The sequence below is a fragment of the Spea bombifrons genome, chromosome 9 (assembly GCF_027358695.1).
Source record: "Spea bombifrons isolate aSpeBom1 chromosome 9, aSpeBom1.2.pri, whole genome shotgun sequence".
NCBI lineage: Eukaryota > Metazoa > Chordata > Amphibia > Anura > Pelobatidae > Spea > Spea bombifrons.
The window spans coordinates 23,342,784-23,358,177 of NC_071095.1; the positions used below are offsets into that span (position 1 = coordinate 23,342,784).

The 15,394-nt window shown below is 43.4% G+C and overlaps 1 protein-coding gene across 1 annotated transcript; it reads left to right on the forward strand.

The window, feature by feature from the left end:
* The first annotated feature begins 360 nt into the window (after positions 1 to 360).
* VPS45 (vacuolar protein sorting 45 homolog) lies at positions 361 to 12,731 on the forward strand. Its single transcript, XM_053475490.1, has 15 exons — positions 361 to 515; positions 1,717 to 1,851; positions 2,182 to 2,242; positions 2,503 to 2,582; positions 2,994 to 3,062; positions 3,185 to 3,322; positions 3,514 to 3,624; positions 3,898 to 4,032; positions 4,396 to 4,509; positions 5,465 to 5,632; positions 7,057 to 7,215; positions 7,355 to 7,462; positions 7,715 to 7,836; positions 8,226 to 8,357; positions 12,333 to 12,731. The coding sequence occupies exons 1-15, from the start codon at positions 423 to 425 to the stop codon at positions 12,418 to 12,420; spliced, it is 1,713 nt and encodes a 570-aa protein (XP_053331465.1). The 5' UTR covers positions 361 to 422; the 3' UTR covers positions 12,421 to 12,731.
* Positions 12,732 to 15,394: the final 2,663 nt, after the last annotated feature.

Here is a 15,394-nt window from a genome sequence, read left to right on the forward strand (position 1 = left end):
CGTGAAACATCATAGAATTTGTATGCATGGAGCCAAAAAACCACAGGAATTATAAATTATGGCGTTAGGAGAAGGGGCCCTCCAAGTGTTCGTGAATTAAAGCTTTCCTTTCCATAAAAACGTATTCACATTTCCATGACAAAAAATCTTATTCAAATAGAAGCCGCTTACTTATAATTTGCTGCCAATAACCCCTCAGGAAAGTGTAAATGCGGAAACTGAACTACAACACCCGGCATGCTTTTCGGCTCAGCCAGGAGTCAACGCACAAAGTAATGTAGAAAGAACTACAGCTCCCGACAGGCTTTGCGCCGCACCAATGTCTATGAGCGGAGGCGTGCTTCCCGTCATGCTGTGCGGCTGGACCCGGAAGTGGGACTGTTGTTGTCATTTTCCAGCTGTAAGAAACTGCAGGGGCAACCATGAATGTGGTCCTCGCAGTCAAGCAATATGTGTCCAAAATGATAGAGGACAGCGGGCCTGGGATGAAGGTCCTGCTGATGGACAAGGAGACGGTATGCAAGGGGTTAAGATTTATAGCTCAATAATAATAGTACATAATATATCATCATCATTATGAAATGTGTTATTCATCCTGCTCAAGGCAGAGGTAAATGTCTTACTCTCATAACAGTCTTAATAATTCATTGAATTATTTTGTTCAAAATATAATATTTTAACCTCATTTTATGAAATGGTAGAGGAGGGGTGTTGCTGACTGAAGCTAATAATCTCCAAGTGTAAAGAATAAATTAAACTGAGTTATTATTATTACTATTAATTTATTAATGATAATAATGTAGTATTCATGTATTCTTTTAATTTATTTAATATGGAATCGATTGTGATTATATGGATAAAAGCTATTATTATTGATTTATTATTATTAATAATAACGTATTACTATTCTTCTTTTATTCTTTTAATTTATTTAAATCGGCAGTGAATTGATTGTGCTAATCTGGATAAATGCTATTATTATTATTATTAATTTATTATTAATAAAAATGCATTACTATTATTAATTTATTGTAATTTATTTAATCGGCAGTGAATTGATTGTGCTAATATGGATAAATGCTATTATTATGATTGATTTATTATTTATTCTGATTAATAATAATAATGTATTATTCATTAATCCTTTTAATTTAATCATTATGATTGGTGTAATTATTGCTGTGAGCACCGGTTCTGCGTCAGCGACGGCATTAAGTAAAACTACAGCTAAAATATTTGAACAGTAAAAACTCCTGCAGCGTATACATCTATGCTATGCTTAGAATTCGGCATCGTTTATTATTTCCACGTTGCTCCGTGCGATGACTGAACAATTTCTACGAAAGATGTGCTACGGAGACACACAGCATTCGCCGGCAGATCGGCCCCTTCCGGCCCATCAAGTTTTTCCTGCTGTAAAGACTCAAACCTAAATCGGTCCTTGGTCTCGTCAGGAGCCAAATGCCTATCCCATGCATGTTCCCTCTACCACATCTGCTTAGAGGCTGTTCCACTTATCTACCACCTTCTCCGTAAAGTACATCGTGACGTAGCCTAGGAAGTGTTTTTCATGTCCTTTCTAGAGCAAATTCTCAGCGCGTCCGGAAAACAGCCCAATAACTCCACTCCGAGTATGTTTGAAGTCCTCCTATCCGCTGTGGCTAGTGTTTTCTCCGGTTGAGTAGCCGTGATTAATTCCTCCCCGTTTTCCCGCAGACCAGCGTGGTCAGTATGGTGTACACCCAGTCCGAGATCCTGCAGAAAGAAGTCTATCTTTTTGAACATATAGATTCCGCCAACCGAGAGAGCATGAAGCATCTGAAGGCCATTTGTTTTCTGCGACCAACTAAGGTAATTTCACAAAGACTCTGCCGGCAAATCGGCCCCGTTCTGCCCCCGTCTAGCCCGCCTATTCTTCCTGACGTCGGGAGTCGGATGTCTGTCCCATGCATGTTTACATTCCCTCGCTGTATTATCCTCTACCACTTCTGCTGGGAGGCTGTTCCATTTATTTATTACCCTTTTGACAAACAGAGAAGTAAGCGCAGTCTGGTGCTCCTTGGGTTTTCCCTGGAATATCGTCCACGGCAGACAAGACTGAGTATTGAAGTTTATTTGGCGATGAGCCTCCTTTGCATGTTGTTGTGTTTGTCAATCAAAATCGTTTTTCCTCCTTTAAAGGAAAACGTCGAGTACTTGATCAAGGAGCTTCGCAGACCAAAATACAGCGTCTATTTCCTCTGTGAGTATAGAATGGCACAACCCGACTAATAAAATAATCAGTTCCTCCCAACTGTCCCGCTTTTTGGAGGTAGAGCTCGGCGGGACACCAGAGAATGTATACTGCACATTGGCAGCACTGCCAGTGACGCGCTACCTCCCAGGCTCCGCCCCCAGCATCCTGATTCGCCAGCGGTAGTTGGGGGGTATATTAATATTGTTTAAAAAAAAAAAAAAATAATAACATACAAAAATATATTTTTTCATCCTGTTTTTTTCTAGATTTTAGCAACGTTATCAGCAAGAGTGACGTTAAGTCCTTGGCGGAAGCCGACGAGCAGGAGGTGGTTTCCGAAGTACAGGTGAGTTGGTCTCTGCCGCTAATGTCGTAGCTGCCCACTGTCCCGAATCACAGTCCCTAGGCCTGGAAAATGCTTGTTTAGTGGGACTGCCAGCAGCTGAGCGGGCACTCCGTTCTAGGGAAGACGGGAGACTCGAGTGTATTCCAGGTTGTGGCGCTTGATGTCACCGCCTGACAGCGCCCCAGCAATGAAGCTAATTAAAAATACTGATAATTACTGAGAATCCTTATTTTTTTGGAGCAGATTGTGTGAGAATAATGCTTATGATGACTCCTGTTACTCGCTCATGATGTGCGCTCCATGTCCCAGGTTCACGCATAGCCCTGCTTAGTATCAGTCATGTGGTTGCGCAGGTTGGGTGTGTAGTGTTTGGGTTTTCGATATCTGTCCAATCTCTTTATCGTTCTCCAGGAATTCTACGGGGATTATATCGCTGTGAACCCTCACTTGTTTTCCCTGAACCTTGTGGGCTGTTATCAGGTGAGGCTCTGATAATCGTTGCGGTGTTCTAAAGTCATCTGATCAGACTGTTTAGTTGGTCCACAAGGAGAAGATCCATCGTTTTTCAAGTCCGTGTTCCTTTTAATGTTTCTCTGTTCCAGGGACGGAATTGGGATCCCTTTCATCTGTCGAGGACCACGCAAGGTCTGACTGCGCTCCTTCTGTCTCTGAAGAAGTGTCCCATGATCCGATATCAGCTGTCTTCAGACATGGCCAAGAGGCTGGCAGAAGGAGTTAAGGTGTGCAGAGGACAATATTCACCCCATTGTCTGTGGAATACTGCCCCGGGTCCTTAACAACTCCATGGGAACATTTATCTGTGGCCCTCAAATAAGGTTGTGCAAGATCCTTGTTGTTTGTAACAAGGATCTTCAATGTTTTTGTTGCTGACCATCCATAAACTTCATCCTGTACACTTTGTGTCACCCAGCAAGTGATCACGAAGGAATATGAGCTGTTTGATTTCCGTCGGACGGAGGTCCCGCCGCTACTGCTGATTCTGGATCGTTCCGATGATGCCATCACGCCGCTCTTGAACCAGGTTGGTATGATGTCTTCTCGCAAGCGTCCATTGGTACTGAAGCTAATCTCACTTGGCAAATTGGTAATGAAGTTGCACGGTGCATCATTCTGACTTAAAATTATGGCTATTGACACACATTATTCTTATTTATGTTATTTTAGCTAGAATTCCCTGGTTGATGGTTGACTTTGGGTCTGTCCCAACTAATGGCTTGTGTTCAGACTGAAACCATGGTGAATGGGTAACCATTGAATATTCCTAATGCATCTTCCTCTGCTTTCTGGGAAACAGTGGACATACCAAGCCATGGTTCACGAGCTCCTGGGCATCAACAATAACCGCATCGACCTGTCCCGCGTGCCGGGCATTAGCCGGGATCTCAAAGAAGTGGTGCTGTCTGCAGAGAACGATGAGTTCTATGCCAACGTGAGTATAATATTAACCGCTCTGTAGAGACGTGATATGGTTGTTCCAACCCCTGGCTCATAAGGAACCGTATTAACATCATATATGCGGTTAGAAGTTTTAGGACTAACCTATTTTCCAGCTCCCTGGAATTCTAGCCTTTAGCCACCAAGTTATACACTTGCCATAGTTCATGGAGTTTTGTACCCTGTCTGCGAAATCCTGATGAGCTTGTGGGTAAAGGAACCTTAACCTAGCCTGGCGCTGTGCTACTGTAGGATTGCAACCTCTTCTTAATGGAGGGACTTCTTGATTTTCTTGTCCCCAGTAGCGTACTTGTTCTACGCCTCTTTGAAGCTCTAAATAGAGCATTTCTCTCCCCAGAACATGTACCTGAACTTTGGGGAGATTGGCACCAACATCAAGAACCTGATGGAGGACTTTCAGAGGAAGAAACCCAAGGGCCAGCAGAAACTGGAGTCCATCTCAGATATGAAGGTAGGGCAAGCAGAACAACGGAGAACTAAAATCTAGAAAAGAGGAACAGTATCTTGGCCCTAAAATAAAAACAAACGTACTATGAGCTATGTGAAACTAAGGGTTGCTTTTATCGAACTGGCAGGTGGTATGGGGTGGTAGACACCACTGAAGTGAGAGGTCATTGAGATTATTTCCCTAATGAACGCATGGGCTTAAAAATCTCACTTTGCCCTCAAAAGGTAGAGAACAAAATTGGTATCTGCTCCATCCCACAAATTGATATTGCTCTATTTGCCCCAGATAAGTATATTTAAAGAATTTTGTGATACTTTCAGTGACCAGCATTTACAGGTTGAGACTTCAAGGCCACAAAGGTTGCTTCTTCAGGTAATAAAGGCAGCAAAGATGGTAGTCGTCCTCTTAGTGGCCGGTATGACATATTGCCTCAAGGATACTCCTGTTGACACATTCCCTCCAGTAGTGCTTGTTGAGCGTAGATCAAAGAAAGTCGCTGTGATAAATTGCGGCAGAAATACCCTCTTATACCACATTGTGGAATCCGTCGTTTGTTTGATCAGGTGCTGGTGGAACTTCAGCGGAGCTGCTGAAACTTGCTTTCGTTGTTCTTTATGTATTTTTTAATGAAAGGGCTGTTGCCCGATATCCTTCCCACCACCAGGTGGCAGACATGACCTTGCTTATACCGGTCCATGTTGGAGAATGTCTTCAGTATTTGCTGCAGTTTATACAAACCGTAATAGAGCAATAATAGCCGGTTAGATGAACGTCTGGAAGCGCTTCAAACCGTCAGAAAAGGCGTAAGCCCGTTTGTCTCTCTAGTGTTTGATGGATTGGTTAATCAGAAGAGCGATTAGATGCTCAACCAACTTCCTATGAAACATTTAGCGACATTCACAGGTGTTGAACGTGATCTCCTTGATCCAACTCTCCAAAATGTACTATTTTTATCCAGGCTTTCGTGGAGAATTACCCCCAGTTTAAGAAGATGTCGGGCACAGTGTCGAAGCACGTGACGGTGGTGGGCGAGCTGTCCCGTCTGGTCAGCGAACGGCATCTTATGGAGGTGTCCGAGGTTGAACAGGAACTGGCCTCTCAAAATGACCATTCCAACGCGCTACAGGTGATGACTACAACGTGCCTTGAGCGATTATTACAATTTCCTGAATTACCCTGCTTGTATCAAATCATACGACCTTAAAGGAACAGGCATGACCCTCTTGACATTCTCAACTCCACAGGTGAGACCAGACCAACATCACAGGCTAGGCGTTCACAGGTGTATAAATGTATATGGATCCCTATGTTATTATTAAATGGCCTCCAGTAACATACTGACATAGCATGTTAAAGAAAAAGGTAATTTTAATGCCCACGTACCTTTTCTGGTGCTTTCTGATATGTTTTTTAGAACAGGAAATAATATGATCACAGAAAGGACCACAAAGTTGGACTGGAAGCCTCCATAAGGCATTGTCCAACTCTGTTAAAGCTCTAATCTGTATTAGAGAGAGGAGAAAAGGTCCATGCATGGAAATATTGTGGAGAAAAAAATACCCTTTAACCCCTATAGTATTCACACGGAGTACAACTTTTCCAAGTAGGCCGGTCTAGTTCAGATAATTAGCAGAAGGTCAGTATGGTTTCCTCATGGTTCTTATGAATGACTTCTCTAATTGTTTTGAGACAGAGCTAATAAAGAGCCACTGTTACTCGTGCTGATGGTATCACGCCAGGCTGCCCGGTCGCTGTGCCCGATGACACACTCTTGTGTTTACAAGTCCATCATTCTGCCTGAGACGCGACCATTGTGTCCGTGAACATGAATCAGGGTTGGAGGGTAGACGGACAATAGACTGGCTGTGTGATATGCGCAGTGGGACGTCATAGGCACCGTGTGTCCCGCACTTCTGGACCATCTGTGTCATCCAGACAAAGTGGATTTTACATACCGATTACATTACGGAACAGTAAACCCTCCAGCATCTGAAACTGTCTCGTTTTTGTCAATGTTTAGCCAAATCTAAAAAATACACTTTTTAAACATGAGAAACTATCGCAATAAGCTTTAAAAATGGAAGCAGTGAGTATTTTCTGTGTCCTTCCTGGGCATAATGAATTAAGTGCCGTGATTTATTGCGGCTCCTTGGAGACAACATGACTTGTGGCTGCTCTGTAGTTGCCAGTTCTCCTCCTCTGTCTGTGTGTAGCTTTTATTCCCATCACCCTCTTTCTTTACCCCTTTCAAGGGACTTTAGGCTGTTGTTCCAGATACGTGGGTCAGAATTCCAGAAGGTAGTATCTCGCGTCCAATAATTGTTCCAGTCATATCATCGAAGTTCCTTCACAGAATGTTCACTTGTGCTCTACAAATCAAAACCTCACGCGTAGAGTATTTGGAGGTCTATGTGTTAAACTTCTTGTTGTATCTCTGCTAGATAATGAAGCCATCTAGACATGATGGCCCTTGGACCAGACAACAAAAAACGCCATAACGTTGCTTTTTCCACCTGACCAGGGCTTCCACTTCTGTATTTTTTGTTGCAGAATGTGAAACGTCTCCTGCAGAACCAGCGGTTATCTGAGCTTGACGCCACCCGACTCGTCATGCTGTACGCTCTACACTACGACAGACACAGCAGCAATGGTCTTCAGGGTCTCATGTCCGACCTCAGAAACCGCGGCGTGTCTGAGAAGCACCGCAGGGTAAGACCACCGCACCTCATGAGAGCCTGACCCTGTTTAGAAGTTTAACACTTCGTTTCTCATGGGTTACCAGGACCATGATTCTTCTGGTCCTTCACATATAGCTATCATAGTTGTTGTCCCTCTCTAATTCATACAGCTGGTGTCCGCGGTGGTGGAATTCGGTGGAAAGAGAATAAGAGGAAATGAACTCTTCAGTCCGAAGGACGCCGTAGCAATCACCAAGCAGTTTTTCAAGGGTTTGAAGGCATGTGGATCTTGCATCTTAAATCAAGAAACCCCTATCATCACTTGTAACTGTGGTTAGGTGGGATCTGATTGAATTCTTGAGGCATGGATATTATCGGGGTCTCAATAAGAAGCAGTCCTCTAAAACGACACTTGGTTAGCCAAGACCATGCTAAAAGTTGCAATGATCTGTAGAGGGAACCGCTGTATTTATTGTTACAACATTGTCCCAAAGTCCCGCTAACCTCGGTTGTGTGTGATTGTGCCGCAGGGCGTGGAGAACGTGTACACTCAGCACCAGCCATTCCTCCTCGACACCTTGGATCAGCTCATCAAGGGGAAATTGAAAGACAATCTGTATCCATATGTGGGACCCAGCACGCTCCGGGACAGGTGGGTGAACCCCGCGGGTCAGTCCGGTGCCGCTTACATGTGAAGGGGTTCGCGCGATAGTGCCGTGTATCATTGGAGCACTGTGATTCCGGTTTTCTCATCTAATATTCCATAACCCACAAACAATTAAACCACATCATGTAATAATAAGATGGGAAGTCATCAATAAGTGTCCAGCTAGAAGAGTTATACCTCGCTAGAGTCTAGAAAATATTTCAGATTTCTAGAACTGGGTAAAAACTGCTGCAATGGCAACCGTGTGGCTTCTGATCATGTATATGATTATATATACACAACATATGCATAGTCCTCCATTTACTCCCTTTTATTTTATACGTACTATCAAGCATAGAGGGTTAACTCAGTATAATTCTACATCTGCCTTGCAGGCCTCAAGACATCATCGTGTTTATGATCGGAGGGGCCACGTATGAGGAAGCTCTCACAGTCTATAACCTCAACCGGGTAACGCCTGGGGTCCGAATCGTGTTAGGCGGGACGACCATCCACAATACCAAGAGGTGAGTGGCCGGTGGGCTGCGCTGTTCGATTACACTTGGGTGACTCCTTCCGAAGTGGTTGATGAGTATGAGTTGGAGGTTTAGGTTTCGCCATAAGTTTACCCCATTTGTGTTTGTACTTTCTGGTCTTCTTGGTGAGCCGCGTTACTCTAAAGTTCTTTGTCTACTCTTCCGGCTAAAGATGGGAAAGTTCAACCAATGAAGGGAAATGCTTAGAGTTGGAGGGTTCCTTGCGTTTTATTTCCCTTCTCATGAGAAAGTTGACTCCTGGAAGCAGGATATCTATGCCCGAGGAGGGCCAAAGACATTTGGGAGACATGTCCTTGGTCTGCCAGGCTGGACACGTGATAAGCAAATGTCTTCCATAACACCTGAAACTCAAAGCATCTCAATCAATGTTCTATTTGAACGTAAGTAGACTTAAACAAAGCCTTGGTGATAGTCACTTAAGGTATTCTATATGTCTCTTTTGTGCTCTAAATAAGAGTTTCAGTGATATCGTAAAGAGAAGAGGGGAGACCCAAGTGTCTCTTTGTTTATCTGAGGAAGGAGTGATAACATGTTCTTATAGGAACCTTACTTCTCCTCTGACCTCCTCCATGTGAGAACTTTCCTCTATCATTACCGGTGCTCCCCTCCGTCTCATCACAGGCAATGGAAACCTAAACAGACCTTTCCAAAGCACACAGTATAACTTGCCAAGAGTTCAAACGGGCGCGCTGTTTAATATAACCGCCAACACGTCTTGGGTGCTGCTGAAGGCATCAGGTGTTACCAGGAAAGGACGGTGTCTCCTTACCAGATATCTGAAATGGAGGAACACCAAGCGAGTTTATCTATGCTACTTGGAAAGAGTTAAAAGGAAACATTACTGGGTTTGTATTCTAGAGCTGGGGTCGCACAGGGTGTAGATTTTAAACTGTTGGCAAATTCCCATAAGACTTAGAAAACGACTTAGCCACCAAGTATTATGGGTGTTGTAGTCCCAGAGCGTCTTTACGTTAAAGGATTGAGGCTCTGGGTGTGTCACTAAACGGGCCAAAGGCCACGGGCGGCTACTCTTACCCCTTCGGAGCGTCAGCCCTCGGTGCCTCAACTTCAGCAGATGGAAACTTTCCCTGAAAACATTTGCACTAATTCCTAGAACGCAAAGAATTATTTGCATCTTGTAAAAATATTTATTCTGGTATCTAAATAACTCCACCGGTCTCAGCATGCGCCCGTCCTCTTATTCCCGTGCAGGTTGCCATCTTCAATGATATATTATATATATTATATTAATTTATAACTGGCACCTACATTCGGCATAGAACTGAATCTGATCTCACGAAGTAGTCCTTGGGATTTTAAGAAAGCTCTTTTGTTCTTTGGAAGTCGCTGGCTTCCCGCTGCTGCTGAGAGAAACACAATGTATCATTCAAAACCGGAATAAGGGTCAGCGTCTTACTGAAAACCCTGAAACCGCCTGCTTGGTAAAGGAACGATCGGTTTCCGTCTCCGGAACCTAATCCTAACGAGACGTAGCAACGCGGCGGGCAAAAAAATCTGTGTTTACTTATATAGTGCTGCCATATTCCCAAGCGCTGTACAATGGGAGGTCACATGGCTAAAATAATCGACACAGACGCTTTTAAGATTTTTTTTTTTTTTTTTGCTTCCATGGCAACAGCCTATCAGTTCTGGCTTTTATATCACCTGGCAAATTAAGTAATGATGACAGAGGCAAAATGAAATTATAGATTACTACTGTGGGGGGGGGTACATTATACCTCGGGAAGGTATCATCACAGCCGGCAGCTACCTTCCCACCTCCCCAGCAAACACACAGCTGCCCCTTCTCCCTTCCCGAACCCCTCAATTATTTACATACTCGGCCGGCTCATGTGGCAAGATTTGCATGGAGAGTAGAAACTTTAAACTCACAAAAGCCTATCGTTACCTTTTAACTCGCGCTCTGCCTGCCGGCCGCGGACTGTCTTTTTCTAACAGATTTTCCCCAAATGAACCATTTTTTAAAGATTTTATCCTCGTAACATATCCTAGCGGCAAGCCATGTTCTGGTAGAATGGATGAACTCTGCTATAAGAATAACAAGCCGGTGTATAAATCAAGAGAACAGAGCATTTATATATTGTCCTCTCTCCCCGTGACATCGGTTTGATCTATACATCTGCTCACAATTCTTCTAGCTGGATGTATAGACAGAAGACCCTTTAATACCCAACAAAATGATGAGGAATGAATAACATCACTTTGTCGGATCGTGATCTATACACTTGCTGACAGTTCACTGAATGGATAGAAAGAGATCTATTTAATAGATTACTTATTGATAACCATGGAATAATTGAGTACGGTTTAATGAGCTGCTAGAACTGGAACCCCATCCTGATAAGGCCTCTAGCCATGACTGGGTCTCCATTGGTTTAACCCCTTATCCCTCCCCTATGAGCTATCGCTATCACTGTTGCCCCTCCCTGGGGGATTAGTGTCGGGATCTCCTGAAAAACAAGAGCATTTTAGCTTTTAATAACCCAAGCTGTCCGCATAAGAAGAACCTAATCCCCGTGTCCTGATTGTTATTTCGAGATCAGCTTTACGCAATCTCTCTGTGAGCGGGGAGAGCGTGACGCGCGTATAGCCGGGAGTGCCGTCGCTCGTACCCAACTAGATGGGCTTCATCCCGTAAGGCGGTCAATGTATAAGTGGTAAAAGTAGCATGTTCTCATGATCGGTCTGTAAGACTCACACCTGCTCAAGTCTGTCCACACACTAACAGGACACAGACGCTCCTATTCCACTCAGTTCTCTGAGTTACGGAGCAGAATAAAACACACAACCCCCCCAGTATTAAAAGGTCAAGAAATACGGAACCTGCCGGCAGATCGGCCCCATTCGGCCCATCTAGTCGCCCCTGTTTAACGACTCATAACTTAATCAGTCATTTGTCTCGCCATTTGCCTATTCCGTGCATGTCTCAAGACCTTTGGTTTTGGGGCAAGTTGCAAAAATATTCCATCGGGGAGAAACAATTGTAACGCAAATAAAAAAAAAATATATATATATATATATATATATATATATATATATATATATATATTTCTAATCACCAATTTGAGCCCCCCCCCCACATTATTTATGCCTCTTTTTTAAAATATTTGAAATATATTCTGACATATATATATATATATATATATATACATATATATACATATATATATATATATATATACTATGAAAGTAAGAATACTTGAGATATCAAACAAAAAAAAAAAAGGAAAAGTTTGGGGGAAAACTTAAATGTGGAGTCGTCACCATGGAAACAAATGGAATGTTCCTCTTCTTTCTTCCACGTTTAGCTCTGTGTTCAGGAATTACTCAGTGTTTAGAAAATCAGCCGTAGCTGTGATTATTTTTGTAGCGATGGAATTCAGGTTGTATTCCCACGCAATGTTTTATTTATTATTATTATTTTTATTATGGTTATTATTATTATGGTTATTTTTATTAATTATTATGGTTATTATTGTTATTTACTGTATTGGTAAATGTTTTCTAAATGATGTTACATATTTCTTTTTTACTTTAAAACAGAATATTCTAGTAATATTATTCAGTTGTTTTGGCTGAGGTGGGCATATTGGGGCATGTTCTTAAATTCATATCCTAATGCTATGAGCATAGGGAGCTGTGGACCACTCAAGGTACCTCCTTGAGTGTCCTGGGTTTCACAGGACAGTCCTGGTTTTGAGGCACTGTCCTGAGATGCCACCCTGCTGTCCCGCTTTTGCTGGCGGTGGGCATGAAGGGCCATTTGGGGTGAACCTTGCGATTCTATTCTGAGGAAGTCAGGGGGTCCGCTCCTCTGACCCTGGCCACCTGAAACGTTGGGGGGTATGCCGCAATATAAAGGTGCAGTTCCATTGTTAGGATTTGTGACTTAAAGTTACACAATGCTCATCTCTTCTCTTTTAGTTTTCTGGAGGAAGTCCAAGCTGCAGGATTCCAGAGCCGAGCTTCGGAAGGTCCGCAGGGAGCGCCGAGGTCATCGGTCAGACGATGAAGGCAGAATGACACAGTAGGGTCTGCGTCTCCTGACCCTCCCTCCCGCAGTGGGGTCTGCAACGGATCATCACTTCATGTCTGAGCCATTAACTTCCCCCTCTGCCCGTCTGCTTCCCATTAACAATGTCTGGGTTTCCATTAAGAAACTAGTTCCCCACCAGTATGTAGTCTTTTACCTACACAAATGGTTCACGGATCAAAACTGACAACCCCCAGCACTACATCAACATCTTTTCTGTATTTAAGATTTTTTTTTTTACTTTGAGACGTCTCTGTATTTAGTAAAATAAATTATCTGTGCGTTCCATTCGTTTTAAAGGCTGATGTTAGTGTATATATGATACGGTGCCGGCAGCTTTAAACTGCTTTATCGCTTGTGTTTGTAACTTCAGTGTTTCCATATGGAAGTTACAAGGGTGTAGAATGAATGTATGCCCCTTTGCGCATGTGCTGTGGCCCCTTAGCATGCAATGAGTCTGTTGCACTTGCCATAACGTGAATAGCATCAGTTGTACCAGCCCTTGTTGGGACTGTCCTGCCTCACTTGGGACTTTTGACAAGTATGGCGCTGCCCGGCTGCTCCTACGTGGATGCATTGGCCTGTTGAGTCCTTGCGCATGGTCTAATTTGTTCCGAATGAACAGGCAGCTTCTCTGCGCAGAGCGGCAGCTCCAGCCGCTACTTGCCTTTGTTCCCAAACAAAACTTGGAGGCGTTTCGGTTCCAAATTCCCAGGGTCTATTCTTTGTGAGAACAGCAGGGAGGACACAAAGCAGCCTCACAAAACACACCGGGGAGAAGACGTCGAATCCAACGTAGACACCACGCCGTGCCCAGAAACAGCGGCACAGAACTTTACAGAATTCAAGGACGCGGGAGCGAAAATCCCCAGAAACACACAAAAAAAACCATAGTAAATATACCCAGACCAGGTAATGGGCTTTAGGGTAAAAAGAATAAAGAAGAATCGTTTTTTTGTGTTTCTTTCTATGGAGCGTGAACGCTATCTTTCTGATTTAACGATGCATTATACAGGGCCTGCTCGGCCCTCCTGTGACAGGACCTCCATTTTCTAATCAATGTCCAGCGACTTAACAATAGGGAAGAGAGATAAGTCAACGGGGAGGAAAAAACAGGAAGTTAAGGCGACTTCTCCCATGGTCTACACATAATGCGGGTTTAAAATATGCATGTTGCTTAGCTTAATCTACAAATAAGCTGATAGGGGTTTACCGGCGAGAAAGGTAACCTATAGAATTAAGGAGAAGCTACGGATCTGCTTTAGTAAGATTGAGATGGAATACTTCATGTCGCTCCAATACGGCGAATAGAAAAGAAATGGTTAATTATTGCTATTATTATTAATAATTATTCTGCTTTGGAAGTATTTGATTTAAAGGGGCCGTGCTCCATAAGCAGAGTTGATTGCGGTCGCAGTTACGATCACATTCGCTTTATTGTCCTGAAATCACCTCGATTCTCCGCACCCTGCCCTTTAAAGCCTCAACCAATCAGCTTCAACTTTAGGAGAGAGGGGGGCTACTTAATGGGGCAGGGTCAAATATTAGAACAGGAAGTTAAGATTTAATTAAGTTAATAATAAAAACATGACTGCATCCGATGATCGAGATAAGCGCTGTGATTAGAGGCAGGCAGGCAGGCAGGCAGCCGAGGGTCTGTGTGTGCGAGGAGCGCTGAGGGCACAGGTGTGATTCCTGCGCCAGTTCTGAAAGACAGCGGATGAATGCTCGATACACAAATATGATTTCCAAAATGTCTTCCAAAGTTTGGAACTGCATTAAAAAAAAAAATTATTTACAGAAATATACACAATTTTCTTTGTTTTTCCTTTTTTTAAAAAATTATTATTTCTTTTAATCTTTAATCTGTGGTTCCCTTAGGGGATAGGCTGAGATAAATATTCACGGTCCAATGGAAAGTAAAGCAGCCGCGGACCAATTCCGCAGCTTTAAGGAATCCTAGAAATAAAGTAAAGTGAAGCAAAATCATCGCCTGATGGGGCTTTTTTTTTCCACAGTAGACAAAAAATCTGGAATTTAATTTTACTTTTTGGGTCATTCTGGAAATTCCTGTAATTCTGAAACAATAAGGGGCCGGCGGAGGCTCATTGACGTGCAGGGACACCCAGGAAGTGTCCGGTATCGGGTCCCTGTCCCCGGTGCACAATGCCAATAGGGGCTCTGAAAAGGAGCTGTAAGAATTGTCACTTAGGTGCTAGAACTTAGACCCCCCTTACAGGAAATGTAGGTCATTGTGTTCAGATTAAGCCATCTGACTCCGAGCCGTGCGGGGACAGTCCCTCCGCGATTTAAAATCCTCATATGTGATTAAAAACCCCCAAAGATTAAGCTGAATCGCAGGAATGCGCACTATGTTCCATCTGAAGAAGAGACTGCTGAGGTCTCGAAAGCTCGCTTTTTCTGTGTTAGCCCGATAAAAGGTATCGCCTTCGTCAAAAGACTCCAATTTTTTTAGGGCTAATACTGAAGTATCCCCTTTTTCTAGGGGTCTTTGGCACACAAGGTGCTGTACTTGGGCTGTGACTCTCATCATGTTCAGCCAGCCAGAAACAGGCACAATTTATTTTTGAGGCTTGATGAGCGTGGTTTGCTCGCAGTTAGTAATTATACGTAGAGGAGCAGCTGTTTCTGTGTGATTCATGTTTGTTCACCCCGTCTATTAATAGATCCTGAAAATTAAACTGCATTGTTTTAAAGATATATACGAAGAAGAAATCATTTCACTCGCAGCTCAGGCCTTTCCTAATCGCGTCACAAACACCGGGCACTTGCTGCGACATTTCCCGTATGCCGCATGTATTGGCAGAAGGAGCAAATAGTAACTTAAGTAAACCGGGGGACACCGACCCCTTCTCTCTATCCATTAAAAAGGGCGAGAGTAAGAATGCACCCCAAAGCCTGCGGTTTAAGATGTGACTAGGATAAGAGAATG

Bases quoted from the DNA above. Each gene is read 5' to 3' on its own strand.
- VPS45 (XM_053475490.1), top strand. From the start codon at position 423: ATGAATGTGGTCCTCGCAGTCAAGCAATATGTGTCCAAAATGATAGAG. The intron at 4,510-5,464 runs GTAGGGCAAGCA...ATTTTTATCCAG, and splicing joins AGTCCATCTCAGATATGAAG to GCTTTCGTGGAGAATTACCC. The intron at 7,837-8,225 runs GTGGGTGAACCC...TCTGCCTTGCAG, and splicing joins CCCAGCACGCTCCGGGACAG to GCCTCAAGACATCATCGTGT.